The sequence below is a fragment of the Cryptosporidium andersoni genome (genome assembly GCF_001865355.1).
Source record: "Cryptosporidium andersoni isolate 30847 chromosome Unknown contig_53, whole genome shotgun sequence".
NCBI classification, from domain to species: Eukaryota; Apicomplexa; class Conoidasida; order Eucoccidiorida; family Cryptosporidiidae; genus Cryptosporidium; species Cryptosporidium andersoni.
In genome coordinates, this window is record NW_027122888.1 from 13,851 (window position 1) to 35,710 (window position 21,860).

Sequence of the window (21,860 nt, forward strand, 5' to 3'; positions counted from 1 at the left end):
TTGGAATAACTAGTACCTTTTTCAACTAATATTAATAATCTGGGTTTTAATTTTTGGTCTCAATAACTAATAGAATACTGAATAGATAGGTTAATATATGATTGTGTCTACATATCAAGTGGTTAATTGTAATTTATATAAAGAAATTTTCTACAGAATCTCTCAAAGAATCCATAAGATAATATTAATATGTAACTGGCTTATTTACTACAAATTAGCCTACGACTTTTCTAGTTTCTTTTATATAACTAGTAGTATAGTACTGATAAATTAGACTGTAATTGTGTTGGCAATATGAAGTTTATTATAATTGATGTAGTTATCCTGCTTAAGAATATAACTACTATAATAATTGATAATTTATTTTATTATTTATAATGAATATTATTTATTCTTTATTTGATTAGTTAGTACTTAGTAAATGACCAAGGATTTATAACTTTAAGTATAATTATATTAAGTAGATATGATCAGATTCTAAGAAATAATTAGATATTAATTATTCTAATTTAAATTATTAAAACTTATTTATAATTTGTTAGAAGATATATAATTTTGAGATTGAATTATTAAGATACAGTATTATTGTTGTGTAATAGTCTACAATATATAAGAAAAAAAGAAATGAGTGAGTATATATTCTAAAATAGTAACTTTATTTCAAACTATAAATAATAAAGGAGCTTACTAATTCATGTAAATTTGAAGGGATATTATGGCTATTAAGTATAATTTGAGTTGTACTTTGAAGAACTTCTATTGGAATTGGATTAACAACTAATCCTTTATATGGTGCCTAAAAATAAATATATTTAGATGATAACAAAAAGAAAATTAGTTAATGGATTTAATACTTACCTTGGAAATATCAACTAAACGTTTAGAATACAATGTTTGTAAAGTTTCCCCTCTTGGTTGATGTCTAAGATACCATTTTCCTTCTTTTCTAGCAACTCTAAAGATATGATCATAATTTGACCATAGTTTCATCTTTCTTACTTTTTTTCGAAAAATTGATATTGAATTTATACTTGCAATATCATCAATTGGTGAAATTATCTTATTTAATTTTTGGTTTATCTGCTGCATAGGTACATAACTTTCATCATAAATTACTTCATTTTTCATAGCTAATCTCTAGTTATTAAAATAAATAATTCTCCTTAAATAAGAACAAAAAAGAAAAAGAAAAAAAAAAAAAAAAAGAAAATTCAAATATTTTATTACCAACCATTATTCCATTTAACATTATTATCACTATTACCGCTTTATTGACTTGTAAATCTCTTTCATAAATGATGTAAAAGAAGTAGTGCCACCATCATCATTTCTACGTAAAAGGAGATCCAATTTAGTTGTTATAGGAATTCCATGTAAATTTAGAGCATAACGAACAACATTTGAAGATGTTTGACCATCTACACAATTTCTTAATATTAATTTTATATCTTCAGGAATAATTGTTATATTTGAATTTTCTGGATAATTATTTACTCTATTTTGAGTATTTATAGACTTATCTTTTATTAAATTGTCAATATAATTATTATTATCTTCTATTGTAGAGTTTATTATAGGATTTCCTTGTAAATAAATTTCTGTTCCATATCCTTTATCTAATGATTCCCTTTTATTTATATTATAATTAGATATTAATTTATTAACCTCATTATTATAAAGTTCTTTTATCTCTTTATCTTCAATATTTATATTTATATCTTTATTATTCTCAATAAACGTCTCTATAGGTATATCAGATATATTTTTACATTCATAAACTTTTCTATATCGTCTTTGAGAATCAATATCATTTATAAAAAGTGTACAAATTGCATCTTTAAAACTTAATGTCCTACTTGGTCCTTTTGTAGCCACTAAATATTTAAATTCTTCTGGAATATTTACAATACCTAAATTAGCGCTCATATGATAAAAAAATTCAGAGTCTGATAACATGCATCTATCCCACATTGAATATAATTTTCTAAAATCACTTAATTTATTTGGCGCCAATGCCCTTAAAGTAGTTTTTTTATTTCTTTCTTCTATTATATTATTAAATTTATCATGTTTATGTGTATTTGGATATAATGCTGGAGGATATAAATCTTGTAAAAATATTTCTGGGCAGTTCACTAAATAACTAACTGAATCTTTTTCTAAATTTCTCTTTTTTATATGAGCTATTACTTTTGAAGAACCATCATAAGAACTTTTAATTTTAACTACTGATTCCATTCTTTCAACATCCAAATATAATAATTTACAGTTGACATATTTATCTCCTGTAATTTTTACTAGGTTCATTATTGGTATTAAGGCAGGACAAGAAACTGAACATTTTTTTGGTCCTTCAATATGAACTTTCCAGGGATTATCTTGTGAACGCAGAATTACATCAACATCTCTTATACTATTACAAAAATTTTCTGCGGTCACAATTCCATTATGAAATTTGTCATATTTTTTTATACAATGGACAAAAACTTTTTTAAAGATCCTTTTTTGCTCTTCATCTAACTCTTTTGAAAAATCAATAATTGTTACGTAGTGATTATTTGTACAATTATTATCTTGTGACTTCATCTTCTTTTTTTTTTTTTTATTCAGAAGTTGATCATTCAATATATACCATGTTATTTACTTATGACTTGACTGATAATACGTCATGTCGTGCATTAAAATGTTTACTTACAATCCTTTATTTAAGATTTTAAAATAAGCATGTAGGTATTTTTTTTACTTATATCTTCATATTTTCTATAATATATAATAAATTAAAATGATAAAGATAATTAGATAATGTTGTATTATTAAATATCCTCTATATTGTAATGAGTTAATAATAATTAAGATATAATTTGAAAAAAAAAGAGAGGGGATTATAAGGAAATATTATACATAACTTAATATAATTAATATTTATTGTATGTTATAATTATTTATCTTTAAAATCTGAAATATGCAAGATTTATTAAGAAATAGTTTGAGATTAAAATAAAATAAATGGCTATTACCCGCCTATATAATATAAATAGTGGCTCTTTTCTACTAAATTTCTTTTCTTCTTTTTATTATTTCTTTTTCATTTTATTGTCCCTTTATTTAATGTAATATATTTAGCAACGGATAAATTTAATATTAATACTCCAGTGTGCAGTTTTATTATATTTTATAAGTTAATTATCTAGATATAAATTAGAAAATAAAAGATTTGAACTCTAGAAAAAGACAAAGTATCAATATATTTTAATATAAATATGCATGATAATATCTCTATATTATGTGAAAGATCAACAAGAAGGTTTGCTGAATGTTTGGACTTTTGGATAATGCTTCAAAGAAATAAAGAAAGGTACAGAATAAATGATCCTCCAGAGACACAAACAATAATTAACAGAATAAAACTAATAATTCAGTGTTATCGTTATTTTTATCGAGGATTTTTACCACCTGATGATATTTTAGGAAATTTATTTAGTCTTATGGATGAGAAAATTATTAGAAATGGTGACCTATTTTTAACAGAAAACTTATCAGAAATTATAAATACTGATAATGAAGATTTAGTAACAGAAGTTATTTATAAATCAATAAATATATATTATAATTATTCAAAAAATATATATAAAGAAAAATTACTTTATATGGTAGATAAAATGATGTCAAGGAGAAGATTAAATACTAATTCAGAATATAGATTATTAAAATTAGTGGCAGAAATGAATTGTATAAGAATAAATACTTTAGATACAATTGGACCTGTATTATCAACATTAATATTATCTGATAAATGGAATGAATATTTAATTTTTCGTAATAAGTTCATTAATAAATTATTAGATCCAAATATAGATATTCTAATAAGGCAGTATATATCCTTACCTGCAGATGCCTCTAGTAGAGCATTACAAGAATCTCGACTTCTTAATTTTTTATATTATCAAAAACAATTGAGGAGTAATATAAATAATGAGGCACAATATTATGATAATGAATTTGAAATAACAAGTAATGAAAAAGAAATTGAACCTTTAAATAAATATATAATGTTACAATTTAATAAACCACAAATAAAATTATTTAATAAATTATTTAATGGAGTTAATAAAGAATTAAAAGAAATTAATAAATATAATACATATGATATAAATAAATCAATATATATGAATGAAAGATCTATATCATCTCAGGAAGATGACTTTAAAGATTCGATTATATATCTTATATATAATCGGATTAAAAGTTTTTGGAAATATAAAGCATCTGGATTACAACAAAGTCGTTTTCATTTAATTATAGATAAGGTACCTATAGTTAGGGATAATATTTTTCGTAATTTAAAGAAGAAGCGTATATTAGCAAAACATTTAGCAACAAGAGCTACTCATTATACAATATCAATACAAAGTCAAAGAAGTGAAGCAATAGAACGTAGAGAAAGAGAACGTTTACAATTATTACGTGAGAATGATTTAGATGCATATTTGGAATTAATAAAAGAAACTAAAGATCGCAGATTACAAGAGTTAATAAATCAAACTGATAGATTTCTTGTAGAAATGGGATTAAGAGTACAAGAACAAAAAACAGTTAGTGAAGATAATAAAGATAATTTATTAGAATATACAAATGATATATCTAGTTCGATATCACGTGTTTCATCTTATTATAGTATAGCACATACAATATCAGAATCTATATCAGAAAATCCAATGAAACTTTTAGTTGGTGAATTATTACCATATCAAATAGTAGGGGTTGAATGGATGTTAAGTTTATATAATAATAATTTACATGGAATATTAGCTGATGAGATGGGATTAGGTAAGACAATACAAACAATTGCTCTTTTAACATATTTATATGAACATAAGAATAATTATGGTCCTCATTTAATAGTAGTTCCACTTTCTACTTTACCAAATTGGTTGAAAGAATTTAATATATGGTCTCCTTCTCTTAAATTATTATGTTTTAAAGGGAATAGATATGAGAGGAAGAATTTAATAAGAGAATTAAGATTAATGAAATTTAATATATGTTTAACTACATTTGATTTTGTTATTCGTGAAAAGAATATATTACAGACAATATCTTGGAAGCATGTAATTGTAGATGAGGGCCATAGATTAAAGAATTCTAAAAGCAAATTTCATATTGTATTACATGATTTTCAATCTAAAAATCGTATTTTATTAACTGGTACACCCCTACAAAATAATATTAATGAATTATGGTCATTACTTAATTTTTTACTACCTAAAGTTTTTCATTCTGCTGAGGATTTTGAAAATTGGTTTAATAGACCATTTAGTGAATTATCTTCAAGTGAAAATCAGATAGAATTAACAGAGGAAGAGAAATTATTTATAATAAATAGATTACATTCTATTTTAAGACCATTTTTATTAAGACGTGTAAAATCTGATGTATTACAAGATTTACCTGAGAAACGTGAATATATTATTAGAATGGAATTGACACCTTGGCAAAGAGTTGTATATGGACAGATTAAACAGAAAGCTGTTCATTCAATGGATATATCTAGTGGTAAGATACAATATAGATCAGTTAGTAACACTATTATGCAATTAAGGAAAATTGTAAATCATCCATATTTATTTGTTGATGAATACTTTGCTAGAAATGATGATATATTTAAAGTTAGTTGTAAATTTGAAATATTAGATAGAATGATTCCAAAATTAGTGTATTTTAAGCACAAAGTTTTGATATTCTGTCAAATGACACAACTTATGGATATTTTGGGTGATTTTTTAGATTATCGAGATATATCTTATTATAGATTAGATGGTACAATGAATATTCAAGAAAGAAAGGAAAAAGTGGATATATTTAATGATCCAGATTCTAATACATTTGTATTTATGTTATCAACAAGAGCAGGTGGATTAGGTCTAAATTTACAAGCAGCTGATACTGTTATAATATTTGATTCTGATTGGAATCCACATCAGGATTTACAAGCACAAAGTAGAGCCCATAGGATGGGTCAAAAAAATGAAGTAAGAGTATTTAGATTAGTATCAATTAGTGGTGTTGAGGAGCTTGTATTAAAAAGAGCCCAAAAAAAGCTTGATATTGATCAAAAAATTATTCAAGCTGGGAAATTTAATTCAACTGAAATTCCAGATGATAGTCATGAAGATAGTCTACGTGAATTATTTGGTAAGGAAGAATTTGATAGTAATATTAAGATAACTACTCCATCAGAATTAAATAGGCTTTTAGCACGTAATGATAAGGAACTACAGAAGTATGAAGAAATGGATAAGAAAATTTTTGGTAAGGAAATTTATTTCAAGCTACTAAATTGGTCAGAAAAAGTAGAGCTTGAAAAGAATAATGAAATTGAGATATCAAATAAAGAAGGTTTAATGAAAGACAAGATAGATATAAATGAAAAGAATAATATACTAGTAGAATTTGAGCAAAAAAAACCAGAATCTCCTAAATTAAGAAAACGTGGTAGAAAACAAAAGAATTTTGAGAGAAATGAATATCAAGATTCAAGTTTTAACAAACTTAGTAGCTCTAAAAAGAACAATAATATAGATACAACAATAGACATAAATGAGCATAGTTTACCATATATATCTTTTATGGAAGCAGCCAAGAGAATAATGCCAATGGAAGATATTCCAACATGGATTGTAAAACCTTTAAATGAGATCAATGCAGAATTAGGTTCTAACAGTGAATCAACTATTTTAAGTAGTATATCACGTGATTCACGTAAGACAAGATGTAAATCAAATAAAAAATCCTATATAGATGGAGTTAGTGAGCATGCATTTCTCAAAATAGTTGAAGATTATGAAATAGGCAAAATAAGTGATATAAATGCTGCTTTAGAAGCTGAATTTATTAAACAGAAATCAATGAACTTAAATAGGCCTTGTAAAAGAAATAAGTACTCAAGTAATGTATGTAGTAGTGATTCTGACACTGAATATTTAGAAAATATTAATGAGACTACATACTCTAAAAAAAGGAATTCATACAGTAAAAAAAGTACAAGTAATTCATGTACATCAACAAGTAAGGACTATATAGGGGAGGAGATTGGATCGAAAAAACGATTTTTAAGAGAAAATATGGACTTAAATACTAATTTTATTGAAATACCAGTTCAGCCTAATACCCCTAAACCAGATACTTATTTTGAGCTTAGTTAGAAGATTTCATTTGTAGGGTTTGAATATCTGTATTGAAATATTAATTTTTAAATCAAAAACTTAATATAGTATAATGAAGTTACACAAAGTCTTCTAATATTATTTTTTTAATCAATCTAATACTAATAAAATTTATTTAATTGAAATATGGAATGTAGAAAAAAAAAGATTATAGTAATTATTTAAATAACTTACTAAGTAATTGCACAAATTAGATGAGTAATTCATATTTCATTAATAAAATCTTATATATTTTAGAGATTTGTCAATAATATCTATATAATAAATTAAAATACCTTTATATTCAATGTTCTCAAGTAATTTTTTTAATATTTACTTATATGGCTTGTATTTAGTAATTCTATGAATTATTATATACTTATACCTGTTATTTCTTCTTTTTTTTCTCTTGAATATAGAATATTTAATTTATTACAATATTGATTACCTGTATTTACTTTAAAGGTATTATATTTTATTTAATATGTAATATTAATTATAATATATATTCAACTTTGTGAATACTACGTCTTATTTAAATTAGATATTCAATGTTAACATTATCCTTAAACAAAGTGATACTTTTAAATATCATCTCTGATATGGTTATAATGCTTAAGATATTATGAAATTATCCTCTCTAGTAATGTAGTGCATCAATATTTACTTTTATATATGTTACGTTATTTCCAATTATTTTTTTTAATTCAATATTGACTAATTTTAATTCTGGTTACTCTTACAATAGTTCACAAATGTTATGGAACTTATAAACTCTCATGAAGAGATGTTAGTTTTTTAGTTGTTCTTAGAGATCTAATAATTCATAGCGCCAATATGATATTAAGATGTGGATAGGGATTAAACAATATTGAAAATAACTCAAAATGCTTAGAAAATACAGAAGATATAGCAATATAGAGTCATCAGGTAAGTGAAGATAAACTTTATAGTAGGGACTAATATTTACTTGTTATATCCTATTTTTAGATATATCTGAATCGGATAATTCTGACTCCGATTATGAGGCAATTATTGCAAAGTACTGTCCAATAGTATCTAAAAGTAAGCCAACATATGTAAAATATATTGATGGTTTGGCAGCCTCGTTTGCTTTATTTATAATCTCTGTAATACTATATGTAAGTTTAAATACTATAATATTAGTGACATGTATAAATAGATTCGAAAACAATTTATATATTTCAAAATTTTAGAATATTTTTGAATTAGACATATTTTTACTTTTATGTACACTTGGCCTGATTGGAAATGTCACATTTTTGGGTTTATTGAATTTTTGGTAATCTAGGAAGAAGCATAAAAATAAAAAAGTGCTTGGCTTACTGGATATGATACAAAATTATCAAATAGATCTCAAGTGACATTTTATATATAAGAAATTGATATATTACTGTACTTTAAAAGCTAAAGAAATAGATAAAATATCTGCTTTATGTTCTCATGAAGAATATAAAGGAATTTAATTTTATTATAAATTACTTCATACCTTGATAGATTATTTATTTCGTTAGGTTATGAATGAAAATTTGGTCTAATATTTTTTTATTTAATTATTCATACTACCAGATGTTGTTTATTTTGAGAAGTCATATTTATATTGAAACTATTCAGATTTTAGCTCTATTTAGTATTATTTAATGGAGTTTATTAAACTAAATAGAATTTTTATAAATGAGTTATCCCCTTAATATATGGTATATTACTATTCTCAAATTATTTACCTTATAATTTTAAATAGTGAATGATATCTTTATAGTTAATTCTAGTGTTTATTCATAGATATACTTTAATTTCTTACGAAGTATTAACTATTAACACTTTAGAAAACACCTCTAAAACTATAGATTTTTGTTAATAAATGTCCTTATAATAGTGTTTAATAGGCTCCAGTTATATATTTTTTGGACTATTCTAAATTAAAGTATTAGTGTTACATTAGCTAAAGAATTTACTGAAAAATTCAATAAAATTTGGTAACAATTAAATACACTACGATCATAAGGTGTCTTCCAGTACTCATCTTTTGATTAATTAAAGATTTTTACTATAGAAGAAGTTTCTGAAAGAGATTAGGAGATGTAATTTGAGTCTATTTTTTATTAAATCTAATAGATGGAGATAATTTAAAATTTATGAAATTGCTAACTTTGTTCTAATTCACTATTACTATATATATTTTATCAATAAATTTATTATTTTAATTAAATACTAGAATTGTAAGCATGATATAAGTTGATATACTTATCTATTAAGTCTATATTTTAATATTATAGCACTAAATTGAACATCTCTTAGAATTAGCTGTGATGAAATATGGGTAATTATTCAGTTGGAGAATGAGGATTACATTACAATAAAAACAATTTTATATTTAAAATATATCTAAATTACTCAATTTATTAATAAGCAGTACTTTGAGCTAAAAACATGTGTAAATGAAATCAATATGATATTAAGCAAATAGACGAAGAATGTATGAAAAGATTTAATAAACTACTGTAAATTACAACGAATAGTGTAATTTTTAATAAATATATTTGAGTATTAATATAGTATTAAAAAATATCCCTAAATATGAGAAATATTAAAAATGAATAACAAATAATGTGCTAAACTTGTCGATATTTATTACGTAAAATACAATTAGCCAAATTTGGGGTCTACATAAAGTAATTAGCACTAATGAAAAAAATAATTTAAAGTATTTAAGCTCAGCCAAATTGCTTAGGATCATTTCTAAACGTATTAGTGGAATTTGTAGCATAATTTTTAGTAAAAGGTTCACTACTTAATATATAAACTATTTCTAACTTTTGAGTAAAGACTAGAATTAATCATCTTAATAATACAAGTTCATAAATATCTAAATTAAACTTATTTTAATTTTAGAAATAATCATCTTATTATACATAAAGCAACTTCAATTACTGAATATCGACTAAAAATAAGATATTAGTTTCTAGGTGGTGATTCAATTTCTTGTGTTCTTCCTAAATTATAAACCAAGACTCCTATCAGTATATTTCTTGAAGACTATTCAGAATTGAAAATTAAATTCGAAACTTTACAAATTTTTAATAAAATTTAAGAACTTTATTTAATTTCTTTATTTAGTGAGATTTATTCCAATTTAAATTTAGAGATTTTGTTCCGCTTATATTGTAGAAATAACCATTAATTTGGTTATATAATCATTTGATCAATTATACAATTCTACCTCAAAATAGATCCTGTTTACTTCAATTTAAAGATTAAAAGATTTCATATAATTTATCTACATCACAAAACTACCAATAAGCTATATTCAACGAATTTTGTTTTAAATTTAATATATGAAGGTATATATACTTTAAATATTTGTATTTATTTAATGTAACTTATAGTGAATTTATTGGTAATAATATATTTAATTCAATATGAATATGTCATATTTTAGTTTATATAGCTTTAATACTAGACAAAAGAATTAAAAAAACAAATAGTTATAGTTATATATGGCCATTTTAATTATATCTTATAAATATTGAAGTTTATAAATTTATTAAATATTTGTAGTAAACAATTTGGTAAAATGATATATATAAATCTGAGCTGCCTTTCTTAGTTTTAGAATACATTATTACATAGCTTTAGAAGTGTACCGATACTTCCAATATTTCCAATAATTCCCCTTTTTCAATAACTTTTTTCTTTTTTTACTAAAGTTTTATAATCAATTCTAAGCTAAGATGCAGATAAATTTAAACTTTTTTAGTGCAGATATTGGATCATGTCAATATATTATGCTCATAAATTTATAAAAATTGCAATAAATATATTTTTCATCTAAGATTATAGAGAGATTGATCATTAATTAATATCTTGTTCATTTGAGATATGTGTGAAAGTTTAACTGGATCTATTTGTTCACATGTATATATTTTTAATGGAATATTATTAATAAACTCAATAAGCCTGCTCCAGTTATTCAAAGTAATTGTATCATCTCCTTTGTTAATGCAAAAATTACCTCTTAAGTTCCACATTTCAACAAATTCATAGTAGCTTCTCATGTATTCTACAGTGGATGATTTAGATAAACTATCCAAAATATAATCTAACTTTTTTCCATCAAATGTATCTTTTTTATTTCTGCAGTTATGGTATATTTCAATAATGGCATTTATGGTATCACTATCCAGGTATCCATACAAACCTATATATTTTTTTATGAAGTCGAAGTTTCCTAAAATTATAGATTGTTTAAATAGTATACGAGGCCATACTGATAATACTACTGGGCCATAAAACATCTCATAAGTAGATAATATTATTCCTACTATATATGGACTAGAACAAATTTTTTCATCTAATACTGTTACAAATAAATTTTCTATGCTTAAATTAAATAAGGTAATTTTGGAATTACTCTGATTCTTAACTGAGTTCTCTTTTTCTTGGATTGAAAGTAATCTCGTAATTTCTTTATCAGAAATTATACACTTTAATTGATCAGATATTTCCGTGTAAAGATTTGTATCAATCTTCTGCCTATGATTATTTGAAGATTTAAAAAACTGTATAAAATGTAATTGTAAGAGGAATATTCCAGAAAGATTCATCACACTTTGATACATTTTTTGATGGTTAGTCGATTTCAGTATTTTACAACAATGTACTAAAATTCGGCATGCTAATAGAATATCATATTCACCACAGTCAGAGTACATAAAATTTGTTGAATATTTCCATTGCTTTGATAAACAATCTTGAACTAGATATTCAACTAGAACATCATTGCAACCGACACTATGTAAAAGTGCTAGATTTGATAATGATCCCTCTAATCCTTTTTTATTGTAAGATTCAATTAAATTCCCTACAACTCTCAACATTAATCCCCTAGATGAAATAATATTTGTGCAACTTAAATCTAAATTTGTGATAGAATTTACATTTAAAGAGTTCAATATTATTTGAGAGACTAAATTACTTGATATATTTTCGAAAATATTCATTTCTGGGAATTCCAAAATGATATTTGCAAGAGGAATCATATCTATTTGACTTTCATTAATATTAGATATAATATAAATTAGTTGATCAATGCAACTTGATGCTAGTAATTTATGGGAAGTGCCACTTTCACAACTGCTTACTCTCATTTCTTTATTTGATCCGGTGGTAAAGCATAAATAAGCCGAAATAACTATGTAGAGTTTATATGTGTATGAGCAATTCATGTAATCTGGTTTATTTTTCAAATTCTGATATTCACCCATTAACTTTTGTCCAATACTTATGGTGTCATATATTAGTATACAAATGTTATTTAAAATATATATTAGTGACTTGGAATTTAATTGGCAAGCTTTTATAATACAATTTGTTAACATATTATCTATATCTGAAGTCAGAAAATATGGATTATCATTAATAATATTCTTAAGTGATTTTATTATTGAATCGAAGTCCAAAGATTGTAATGGCTCATCAATAGTATCTCTTGCTTTTCTAATAATTGCCAACAAAAGTATTTCCTCAAGAATAATGATAAAATTAGGAGAATAGAATAAAGTAATTATAAATTGAGAATTTGTGTTACTGATATCACATTTTATGGCTTCAAAGTCATATGGATCACTGGAAACTCCCCAATTCTGTACAAAATCCATGATCAGAGACTTTATTTTTAAAGATGGTTGCATGTAAGCTTTATTAGATGATAGTTCATGGATAAATTGAAATAAATTAAGAATAGATTGTATTCTAGAACAAAAAGTAATATCAAAGGGATAACATTCTAGTTTATCATACTTAGTATTTATTTCAAGTAGATCACTCCACAGAAATGGTGTTTCTAGTTTAACTGTATTGTTTTCATTGGAATTTATCGAAAAATATACATTATCTCTTAATAACCAAGATGCAATTATGTTTTTAAAAGTTAATAAAATATATTTTGTTTCAACCAAAATATTAGCTATTATATCCCATGTTTGATTATTCCTACTTAATGGAATTGGAACAGCTAGTACTTTATTAGCAGAAGTATCTACTGATAATATGTTACAATTCACTTTTTCCAGTAATCTTTTCTCTGCTTGTGCTATCTTATTTGCACTAGTAGGTACAAACCTAGAAATAAGTTCATCACAAATTTTTAAGTTGAAAGCATAATCAACAAGTTTGGTAATAGAATCCATTATATGCATTGCATCAACTGGATAATCATTAGCCATTAGAGAATTAGGTATATGTATGTTAAATGGAGATGCAACAACGAGACTTTGAAAGTTAAAATATCCAGAAGGAGTAAATAATATTGCTTTTATTTCCTTTGAAATACACTTTTCAAACAAATAAAATATCTCTTCAGAATACTCTAAATGGATATCTTTAATATCTCCACTTGATAATTTTATTGTTTGTAGTAGTTTTTTGTAAAATTCTAGCTTAGTTGAATCATTAAAGGAACTCATCAATATAATCAATAGCTTAGAATTTGCATAATATATACAATTTTGTATATATTCTTCATCAAAAAAAAGTGGAAGTGGAATGAGTTGCTGAACTCTACTAATACTATTGAGTTTGCCTCCTTCATAGCTCTTGCCATTGTAAAGTTCAGAAGCCTCTCTAAAAATATGCAGTGAAATAGATAATAAAATTGATTGATCCAAAAGGTTAAATAACCTTTCATATCTTTCAGTAATGTACCAACAAAATATTCCCATTTTAGTGTACAAATATGGTGCTAATAATGGTGATATTTTGTAAATCACTTCAGAAGTTATCTTAAGTTGTTTCCAAAATACTCTCCTAATATAATGTAACCTAATTGAGCTCGTATTAAATAATTCTGAATGTGAAAATTCAAGAAAATCAGATGCCAAATCATTTAAGAAAGATTTTTCTAGAATAAGTAGCATATCTGAGTGGATATTGACATTTGAGCGTGATATTGTTAGTTCACAATATTTAATCAGTAACTGGTGCTCTCCAAGCTCATACATATAGTTAGCTATATCAATAGGAGCCATAGATATCCATTGTTCCAAATATTTATTTATGCACTCATTGTTTCTAAATATTGTAGCTAATTCAACTATGTTACGTCTATGCAAATATTTAGATAAATCAATAGAGTTTCTTCCTGTAGACATTGTAGTATATATATTGTAAATTGAGTTCCATAGTATATTATGGTTTACAATAGATAATTTTGGAATAAAGGAGTTTAAATGATGTTCAAAGTATAGTAAAATAAAATCGATAGAAGGTGTGTAATGTACGTTGTCTTCACCTTTAAATGTAGTTTGGTTAATGGCTTTGCAAAAAGATTGCAATAAATTTACACATTCAGCCATATCATTTTGATTCATACTTTTGAAAATTCTGAATAGTGTGCATATAAAGGAGTTCTTTCCATAAAACCATTTTGATAGTCTATAAAGCATTTGGTATTGATTATAACGTGAAATCAACTCCCACAAAAAAATAGTGGTTTGATCACTACCAAATCCAGTTTCAAAGTCATAAAAGAAGTCATTGTATCTCTCTAAAATAGTTTCACAAATTGGTCTATTTAGGAATTGATTAGCTATTCTAGAAGTTTGTAATTTCAGGAAGTAGGTGAATGTCTCTTTATGGCTTTTCCCTATCTTCAAATGGTCTATCTTTATAGCTTTTGCATTTATTATCTCTTGCATTGAGGTAACTATTTCAACAACTTTTCTTTCTATAGTAGATGAACCGAAGTAATTGCTTGGATAAGCTGGTAATAAACATACCTTCTCAGTAATAAATTCATCTTGAAGTTCAAAAATATTCCAACATATATTGATAAATAAATAACAATTTATGCATAATTTAATGAGAGAATTAAAAGTATCTTTTTTCAATTTGTTGAGAAAGGAAAAATTACTCAAAAGTATTGGGAGAATGAGTAGTATAAAGTTGCTACTCATCCACTTGATACATTCCTGTATTTTGGCAAATATCCATTCTAGAAATTTTTCAGACAAGCTGAGATCCATTTGATTTAATTCAATCATTTTGCTCCACATTAATAACTCAACAAGTAAATTTTTATTACAGTTAGTCAAGTCATTGATATTTTTCATTTCTTTTTTACTTTCAGTTCTGTTATCTTGCATATTCAAGGCTATTTTTAAGTGTCTTTGTAATTGAGGATATGCAGATATGTATTCTATAACAATATCTTTAACTGTCTCAAAGGGACACTTTTGAATATCACATTCATAAAAAAAGGGTATCCACTCGCCTTTACTTGCCAGTTCATGTAATAGTGTCAGTGAGCGTGGCAAATCATGTATTCTACAAAATGCTGCAACGAGTTGCCATATAGGTATATGAGGCAAAACATCATTTTCACTAGTCTCTGTACCTATGTCATGTGAGTTTCCAGTTGAGTATTGAATATCACCATCAGCCCATGCTGCTTCTTCAAGCATTTTAAGTGTAGTGAATAATGCATTTGAGTGACTTGACGAGTGGTCACGATACAAGTTTCTTTTTAAAGGAAATAACAATGAAGAATTCGATAAATTTTTAAAAGTCTCACTTATTTTATGTGGACCAAATTGAATAAATAGATTCCAGATTTTAAGAATTATACTGTAATTATTTTCATCAACTTCAATGTTACCTTTATATTCATAAATGGAAGGTAAATGCTGATCTGAGCCACTTTTATTGTGATTAATATGTATAAGATGACTATATATACACCTAGCAGCTTGTACATCAGTGCATAATAATTCCGTTGGAAAATTAAGTAAAGAAATAAAAGTAATACAAGCACAAACTATCGGGTCTCTTGTAAAGTTTCGCAGTGCCAACTTATATACAGCAGAGTATAATTCAATTTTATCTTCTGTGGATAAAATTGGGATATATAAAATATTCTCAGGTTTTCTCACTTCTTTATAGGCTAGTTTATATCTAATTGATAGCAAATGCAGAGCCATAAAAGGGCGACCAGTTGCTATATAATGCACTAATGGTAATCCAACAAGGGTTTCCTTTTTAGAGAATGTACCAACATGTTTTAGTATTGAGTCAAACAACTTTTGTGAATATTGGGACTCATAACTGTGAGAAATATACATATTTTCAATATGATTGAAGTGATCTTGACTTATATTAGCTAAGTAGTTTAATATTTGTTTAACAAGAGGAAAGGTATTATTGGAAATATTTGGAATATCCCCAAATTGTACTATAGCATCTTCTCTTTCAGTAATATATTCAGAATTATTATCTTGATCATAAACTTCCATTTTAAGTAGACTGAAGATATTAATTTGAAATTCGAAGTTTCTTGCCTCATTATTTTGAAGAGCTAATAAGAGTCTTGGGAAGTATTGCTTTAAAAATTTTTCTAAAGAAGAAAATGAAATAAACCAATTGTCCGATTCTGGTAGCTTTGTTAATTCTGATATATTATTAAATGGAGCAGTAAATATCAGACCTAGTACTTGCAAAATAGTTACAGGTTTGCAATTTAGCAAGTCAGAACTATCCATAGGATTATAATTATCTAGCAAATGTTCAACAAGTGTGTTTAGAGGAATTAGTATTTGATTATTGCAATTAATTAAGTTAACTAAGTGCTGATTTGTTATTTTATCATCAGTACTTTTCAATAGTAATATTGAGCTTTTGTATAAAGAAAGAAGTGGCAATTTTTCCAGTCCTAAAAATTCATATATAATAATTTTATAGTCATTAAACTGATTATCTGAATCAATTTGGTGCAAGTACTCAAGTAATTTTGTTAATTGACCATTTTTAAATGGTATCCACAATGTTGAAATATATTTACGAAATAACTCTTTGCTAAGTAAATATGGTAAAGACTTAAATTTTTTTATTGAAAAATTTACCCAATCATATTCATACTTGTCTGATATTTTTTTAGAAAGTATAAAGTGGTTCAAAATATATCTTTCATTAAGGTTCAAAGTAACATTGTTTTTTTCAGTTACAAATATTTCATCTTTTAAGTAATCTGTAGTTTTGTATAAGATATATTCTAAATCGACAGAATTAATTGCAAAACATGAGTCAAAAAATACTTCACTTAAAAAGCATGTCATAACAGGATAGTATCTCTTAATTTCTTGGATGATCTTGTCTAAAATATTAGCTTTAGCCTGATGACCAAATACTGTATTTATTGTATCAAGAGATTTCTTTAAAACTGAGATTGAATGCCACATACCTCGCCAGTCATGATGGGAAATTAGATAAGCAAAGACACTCGTGTATATTTTCTCCGTTGTAAGAATAAAATAGTGATGTGAAGATTCACATTCTAACAATTCATTTGATTTTTCTTGAGATACTTCGTGTTTAAAAAGTATCAAGTATATAATTGAATATGTTAGTGCTTCATTGTGCTTAAAAGGCCCCTTGTTTCCTTCTAAAATATCTTGCCATAGTGTGTAAAGTTGTGAATATGACTTTTCTAATACCACCCTACAACAAGTATCTATGGACCACTGTTTAACAAAATTTAATGATATACTCATGTATCCACTGTAATCATAATTTGCCATTTCGTTTCTTTGCCTTGTTAGTTTAAGCCATAACCTATCGCCTTGTTTAGAAGTGAAGTCTGAAGAGCGATTTTGTTCAGGTAAAGTGGTTTGTTCAGCTTTACTCTCTGCTAAAGATAAACTATTCTCTGGTTCAAAATCTTCTCCAAATATACTGCTACACTTTTTGCAAACTGAGTAATTTAATATTATTATTTCCCCATTAGATAAACGTATAGAGTTTACTCCTTCCTGTTCAGGTATATTCATGTGACCTTCAATAACATTAGTAATAATATTTTCACCAGTTATTTTACTGAGTTTAAAAGAACTTTCTGTAGATGTTGAATGTAGCTGATTAAAGTCTTCAATATCAAAGCAACTTAAAAGTTCCCACTTCTTTATTATTTCAGTAGAAAATTGTGAAATAAAGTAGTCTTGATTTATGTACCCACTAACTTCTGGAATTGAAGAAATTATTGTTGAGTCATTATATTTATCTGTTGATATTTTAATTGTATCATCATATGTTAAGGTTAAATTAGGTCTTTCTTCACAAAAAAAACCTTTCATAGATGAGGAGTTCTCGATCCTATAAATGCCACCTATAGGATAAATAGGTGACGATACAAAAGGGTTATTTATATTATTTACTTCATTATTATATATTTCGGCATAATTCTTAGTATAATTACTTTGAAATTTAAAATTTAGTAAATTTGGAGTGTCTGAAAGTGGTGAATCACCTCTTACTTCAGAAGAATTATTTAAATAATAATCTATATTCCCAAAACTTGGCATTTTTGAATTTAAATATGATAAATTAAATGTATTTGTCCATACACGATTTACTTCTACAGAATAACAAGAATTAGGATATGCAGTTTCCAGTTCTACAAGAAATTGAAACCAGTGGTACTCCTCTATGCATAATATATGTTTATGGTACAAGTGATTAATAAGTCTTTTACGAAGATCCCTACGAAGTGTATAAAATGCTATTGCCTTTATAAACTGAGAAATATTAATTCCTAAATTTCTAACTATGTGAATAGCTAGAAATAGAGCGTGACTTTGTTGAGAAGAGATGATATTGTATATTTCACTGAATACTTTCTTCATGAGCATATTCATTTTACCTTGAGGATATTCATTTAAATATAAGCTGCATAGCGTAGGAAAATGTCCAAGTATTAATAAGTTACAAATATTCTGATGCTTTTTAATGAATGTGGAGATACTACTTTTTTCCTTAATTGCAGTATTATTTTTATAGTTTGGCTTCTCATTATTCAACATTGCATATCGTCTGAATATTCCTGATAATCTAGACAATTTACTTAGAACTTGAAAAATATCCTTTGATTGTAACCATGTACTATCAGAACTCGCTATTTTTATTTGATCCAAGCAAAATTTAAGGCAAACTCTTGAGCAAGATATCTTAAATTCAAGTGATAAGCAAAGCTTAGAATTATCTTCTAAATAATCTGCTATTCTATTCATAGCTCTTACATGTAAATCTAGTGGTATGTTGGTAAGGGAACTTGAAAGGGCATCAAGTTCCTCATTTCTAATACTTACTTCTACTTGGGTCATGAGTAAATTTGCTAGATCAATTTCATTGAGTTTACATAATTCAGTAGTAGCAGTTAGATGCTGAAGAGTTATCATAGATTCCATTATATGTCTTAAATTAACACTACTAGATAGAATACAGATACTATCTGATAAAACTTTAAATCTTTTTGATTTCTCTAATTTATAAGAATAATTATGGAGACAATCTTCATAATCAAGTATCTGCTCCTTTTGAGATCTTATCAAATAAAACTGCTGAATATTTTTGTTTGAGTATGTTAGTAATAAATTGTAAAATATATTAATATGATTATGCTTACAAGATTTATTAATATCAAAATTCTTAAAACAGATCTTTTTGATTTCATATCTTTGAGACTTTTTGTTCACTAAGAGGTGTTTATTTCCCAATTCTTTTATTGAAAACTGAATCAGAATTGAAAACTGCAAGCATAAAATATTTATAAAGATTATATCTTCTGTACAAGCTTCAAAATTATATTCAATATTGTTTGTTTTTGGTAATATAATTACTTTTGCCCATTTCGAATTGTTATATAGAACATTTTCTTCTTTTGTTAGTATACTTTCATTACCTAAGTGTAAATTTAACAACTTAATAAGTATTTTTATCGAATCATATAAATCACTTTTTATATATATCTTGCTTAATAATTTTTTTTCATAATTAATTATTAATGGAGACATCTTATATAATTTTAGAGCATTTTCAATGGATTTAAGATTCCATTCACAATGACCCAATATTTTTTTTTTTTTTGTTTCATTCCTCATACTTAATAAACACCGATAAACAATTATATTCATTAATGAATCATCATAAATATTCCAGTGAAGCCATTTTATATTAAAAATCATCGTCCAAAAAGGTGATCTCTTGCTGTAATCAGTAGTAGCTAGAAATTCTAAATAATAGGAAGCAATAGGATTCAAGAAAGATGAAATATTTGACAACGACTCTTTATATTTATATAAAATGAACCCTTGTGGAAAAATAGTTAAATTGTGATAATCAGTATTTAATTGTACATTTGCTATACTTCCTTGACCAATTTTTATTCTATCAAGAAATTCCACTCCTGGATCTAACAAATAATCACATTTTGAAACAGTTACCTCATATATTTTGAGAGTATATAAAACAGAAAAACTACAAAGTAATTGGCTAAAGTAAGACTCCAAATCAATTATTAAGCAAGCTATTTCATCATTCATACTATTTTCCCTAAAGTAAGGTACAATACATAGACCACATAATGAAGGTAAAAATTTAATCTCAACACAATTATTTTTAAATTTAGCTATAACTCCCGAATTGTCCAAATAAATTTGATTATATTCACTGAAATAATGATCTGTTAAATCAATACAATGAAATGCAACACCATTCAAATAATTCCATATCAATATTTGATAACCATTAGATAAAAAACAGACTAACCAACCTTCTTCAGTTGTTAGACCACTAATTTGTACTGGAATATCAGTTTCTGATCTTTCTGTTTGTAAGTAGAACCTACGTTTTACTCGGAGGGAATCTCTAAAATATATATCAGTAGAAAGAAAAATATTGTTTGCAATTAAAAAGCAAATTCCAACATCCATAGAAGGATCACAGCTTATTTGAATTGTTTTATAAGAGAAACAAGTTGAACAACTAGTATTCCTAACTTTTAAATCTGCAGAAATAAATCTTTTTTGAATATAACTAGTAGGAATCCTAATAAAATTTATTGCTTCCACATACTCTAATTCTTCCTTCCATTCTATCATTAAATAGCTAAAATTGCATGAATTAATTTTCATATCATCTTGATCAATAATCTCCAATTCAATTATTTTAGTTTCAGTTTCATTACAATCTTGCAATCTAAAAAAAATAAGTGTGATATATTCTATATCGCCATGTTTTCTGCAAATTGGACAATAATCAGAACTTCTAATTTTATTTTGTTCCAATATAACTAAAGTTGGAATATTATCAAGAGTTTTTTCATTGTATCTAAGTAGTGCTTTAGTCCACATAATATCACTTACTTTCGTTATCTCTTGCACTGTTTCAAATATACAATTTAACTCCAAACTTCTAAAATTTACCTCTTTACCATAATTCTTTATTGAATCCCCAATATCAAATGAAAATAACCTTCCAACTGTAACATTTCCATATAAACTCAAGTTTGCAGCTAGAGATGAGTCATGAGACAGCAGAAGTCTTCCCTGGTCCAAATTTTTATTACTATTTAATAAATTTGTTATTAGAAATGGGGAGTTTGCATCAACTGAAGAACTACCTGAATATTCATTATCAGCTAATTCTGAGGTCATAATTATACCATTTATCACCGGATAATCAAAAAATATCAGGTAAAATCAAATTAACATGTCACGGGTTCCCAAGTATATTATGCGCTAATTTTATAACTACTCCTATTTAGAAGGTTTGGAGCTACTCTATACTAATATATACTAACAATTTCAAGTTAAA

At 25.6% G+C, this 21,860-nt stretch overlaps 5 protein-coding genes across 5 annotated transcripts; 2 read left to right on the forward strand and 3 right to left on the reverse strand.

Moving 5' to 3' along the window:
* Positions 1-655: 655 nt before the first annotated feature.
* On the reverse strand, positions 656-1,128 carry cand_003240 (uncharacterized protein; the record flags this gene model as incomplete). Its single annotated transcript, XM_067210570.1, has 2 exons — positions 656-796; positions 859-1,128. 2 exons carry the CDS (start codon positions 1,126-1,128, stop codon positions 656-658), a joined length of 411 nt encoding a protein of 136 aa, XP_067067155.1.
* Positions 1,129-1,260: 132 nt separating this feature from the next.
* On the reverse strand, positions 1,261-2,586 carry cand_003250 (uncharacterized protein; the record flags this gene model as incomplete). The annotated part of the gene is made up of 1 exon (XM_067210571.1): positions 1,261-2,586. The coding sequence occupies one exon, from the start codon at positions 2,584-2,586 to the stop codon at positions 1,261-1,263; it is 1,326 nt and encodes a 441-aa protein (XP_067067156.1).
* Positions 2,587-3,260: 674 nt separating this feature from the next.
* Positions 3,261-7,202, forward strand: cand_003260 (SNF2 family helicase; the record flags this gene model as incomplete). The annotated part of the gene is made up of 1 exon (XM_067210572.1): positions 3,261-7,202. One exon carries the CDS (start codon positions 3,261-3,263, stop codon positions 7,200-7,202), a length of 3,942 nt encoding a protein of 1,313 aa, XP_067067157.1.
* Positions 7,203-8,089: 887 nt separating this feature from the next.
* Positions 8,090-8,509, forward strand: cand_003270 (uncharacterized protein; the record flags this gene model as incomplete). Its single annotated transcript, XM_067210573.1, has 3 exons — positions 8,090-8,132; positions 8,193-8,344; positions 8,420-8,509. The coding sequence occupies 3 exons, from the start codon at positions 8,090-8,092 to the stop codon at positions 8,507-8,509; spliced, it is 285 nt and encodes a 94-aa protein (XP_067067158.1).
* A 2,538-nt stretch (positions 8,510-11,047) lies between these two features.
* Positions 11,048-21,700, reverse strand: cand_003280 (uncharacterized protein; the record flags this gene model as incomplete). The annotated part of the gene is made up of 1 exon (XM_067210574.1): positions 11,048-21,700. One exon carries the CDS (start codon positions 21,698-21,700, stop codon positions 11,048-11,050), a length of 10,653 nt encoding a protein of 3,550 aa, XP_067067159.1.
* Between the last annotated feature and the right edge of the window lie 160 nt (positions 21,701-21,860).